Genomic DNA, 1,926 nt, shown 5'->3' on the forward strand with positions numbered 1-1,926 from the left:
GGGCGAAAGGGCATGATCCCTGGAGCTGGTGTGGGAGGGCCCTTCACTGACACCCACCTCTCCTCTGCCCTCCATGCCCTGCCCTGGGCCGGTGGCTGTCCTGGCCGTGTCGCCCCGCAGTACATGGGGTGCATCGAGGTGCTGCGCTCCATGAGGTCCCTCGACTTCAACACCCGGACACAGGTCACCAGGTACAGCCCCACAGTCTCCCAACCCCCCAGTGCCACCTGAAGCCCCTGGCAGCCCTGAGCCCCCTCCCCAGGGCCCTGTGGAGAGAGGGACGATGGGTCTGGGGGAGCTGTGTCCCACAGGACCCACCCTGCAGCAGGGACACGGACGAAGGGCACTGCCGTGGATCAATGGGTGGAAAGAGGAGAAGGGAGGTGGCCCTGGCTGGGATTACGTACCCTGGGCCGTGACGTGGGGCAGTGCTGCAGGGAGGCTGCAGTGCCTGGGGCTGCAGGGGCTGATGTCCCCAGGCCTCACAGAGCTCGGGGCAGGGGAGGCAGCTGGGAAGGGCCGAGGGCTGGAGCAGTGACCACCCAGGGGTTGTCATTGCAGAGAGGCCATCAACAGACTGTACGAGGCAGTGCCGGGTGTGAAGGGCATTTGGAAGAAGAAGGTGAGTTTCCACTCAGCCTGTCCCTCCCTCAGGCAAGCTAAGGCACCGGGACAGGGCACTGGGGGTACCTGCCCAGTTTGCAGGCTGATGTTTCTCAGGGTACCCTCCTTGCCTTGTGCACCCCAGGAAAACTGGTCTCGGTGGGCTGCATTGTCACCAATTGTCCTCTCCCCTGTCAGGCTCCCAACAAAGCTCTGTTCTCCATCCTGGGCAAGAGCAACCTGCGCTTTGCTGGCATGAGCATCGCTGTCAACATCTCTGTCGATGGGCTGAACCTCATGATCCCCACTACGCGCCAGGTGAGAGTGTCCTGGGCACACAGTCCTGCCAGCCTGCGAGCTGGGGGCTGGCAGTCCCGGGCTAATGTCCTCCCGGGCCATGTCCCCCACACAGATCATAGCCAACCACCACATGCAGTCCATCTCCTTCGCCTCCGGTGGGGACATGGTGAGGCACAGACCCCCAACCCTTCCCTGCGGTGGGGACAGGGGCTGACCATCCTGTGGGTCAGAATATGGGGCTGGGGCCAAGCTGTCCACTTGCCCTGGAGCCCCCAGCCCTGCTCCCCACATGGCAGCAGGACGTGGGCCCTGAGCTCCCCTTGTGCCCCCAGGACACCACGGACTACGTCGCCTACGTTGCCAAGGACCCCATCAACCAGAGAGGTGATGCTGGCACCTGTGCCTGGGAGCTCTGTGGAGGAGGAGGAGAAGGGATGCACTGGGGGGTGAAGGCTGGAGGAGGAGATCCCTCATGGGGAGTATGAGGGGAGGCTCAGGGTGGTCCTGGAGGGGCGATGGGAGTGTGGGGAAACACTCAAGCTCTCTGTCTGTCCACAGCCTGTCACATCCTGGAGTGCTGCGAGGGGCTGGCACAGAGTGTCATCAGCACGGTGGGACAGGCCTTTGAGCTGCGCTTCAAGCAGTACCTGCACAGCCCCCCCAAGGTGGTGGTACCCCCAGACAGGTAAGGGGTGGGGGCCCCAGTGCAGCCCCTGCTCTGGAACACATCCCCGGGCTGGGGGTGGCTCCGGGAGCCCCATCAGTGCTGGGTGTAGGGAGGATCTGAGCCAGGCAGGGCATTCCCAGTTCTCCCATCCCTGCTGCAGGACACTGGGTGCAGAGGAGTCAGCCTGGGGGGAGGACGAGGAGGCAGCTGAGCACGACTACTACAACAGCATCCCAGGGAAGGAACCCCCCCTGGGGGGCCTGGTGGACTCCCGACTCCGTCACGGCACAGTCCTGAGCCACATCCACACTCAGCCCTCCAGCTCTGTGCCTCCCAGCCAGGTGAGTCCACAGGGC

General features: G+C 64.2%; 1 protein-coding gene across 1 annotated transcript in view; it reads left to right on the forward strand.

Annotated features, from left to right (window-relative positions):
* Nucleotides 1-120: 120 nt before the first annotated feature.
* Nucleotides 121-1,926, forward strand: part of SHC2 (SHC (Src homology 2 domain containing) transforming protein 2) — a gene marked incomplete at both ends in the record, with an annotated part of 2,156 nt that continues 350 nt past the window's right edge. The window contains 7 exons of the mRNA XM_009074475.1: nucleotides 121-191; nucleotides 562-622; nucleotides 802-921; nucleotides 1,016-1,069; nucleotides 1,236-1,287; nucleotides 1,462-1,588; nucleotides 1,731-1,896. Of these exons, the coding sequence (XP_009072723.1) occupies nucleotides 121-191; nucleotides 562-622; nucleotides 802-921; nucleotides 1,016-1,069; nucleotides 1,236-1,287; nucleotides 1,462-1,588; nucleotides 1,731-1,896 (651 nt within the window). The remainder of the gene's footprint in view (nucleotides 192-561; nucleotides 623-801; nucleotides 922-1,015; nucleotides 1,070-1,235; nucleotides 1,288-1,461; nucleotides 1,589-1,730; nucleotides 1,897-1,926) is intronic.

Source organism: Acanthisitta chloris, unplaced genomic scaffold (genome assembly GCF_000695815.1).
Source record: "Acanthisitta chloris isolate BGI_N310 unplaced genomic scaffold, ASM69581v1 scaffold37550, whole genome shotgun sequence".
Taxonomy (NCBI): domain Eukaryota; kingdom Metazoa; phylum Chordata; class Aves; order Passeriformes; family Acanthisittidae; genus Acanthisitta; species Acanthisitta chloris.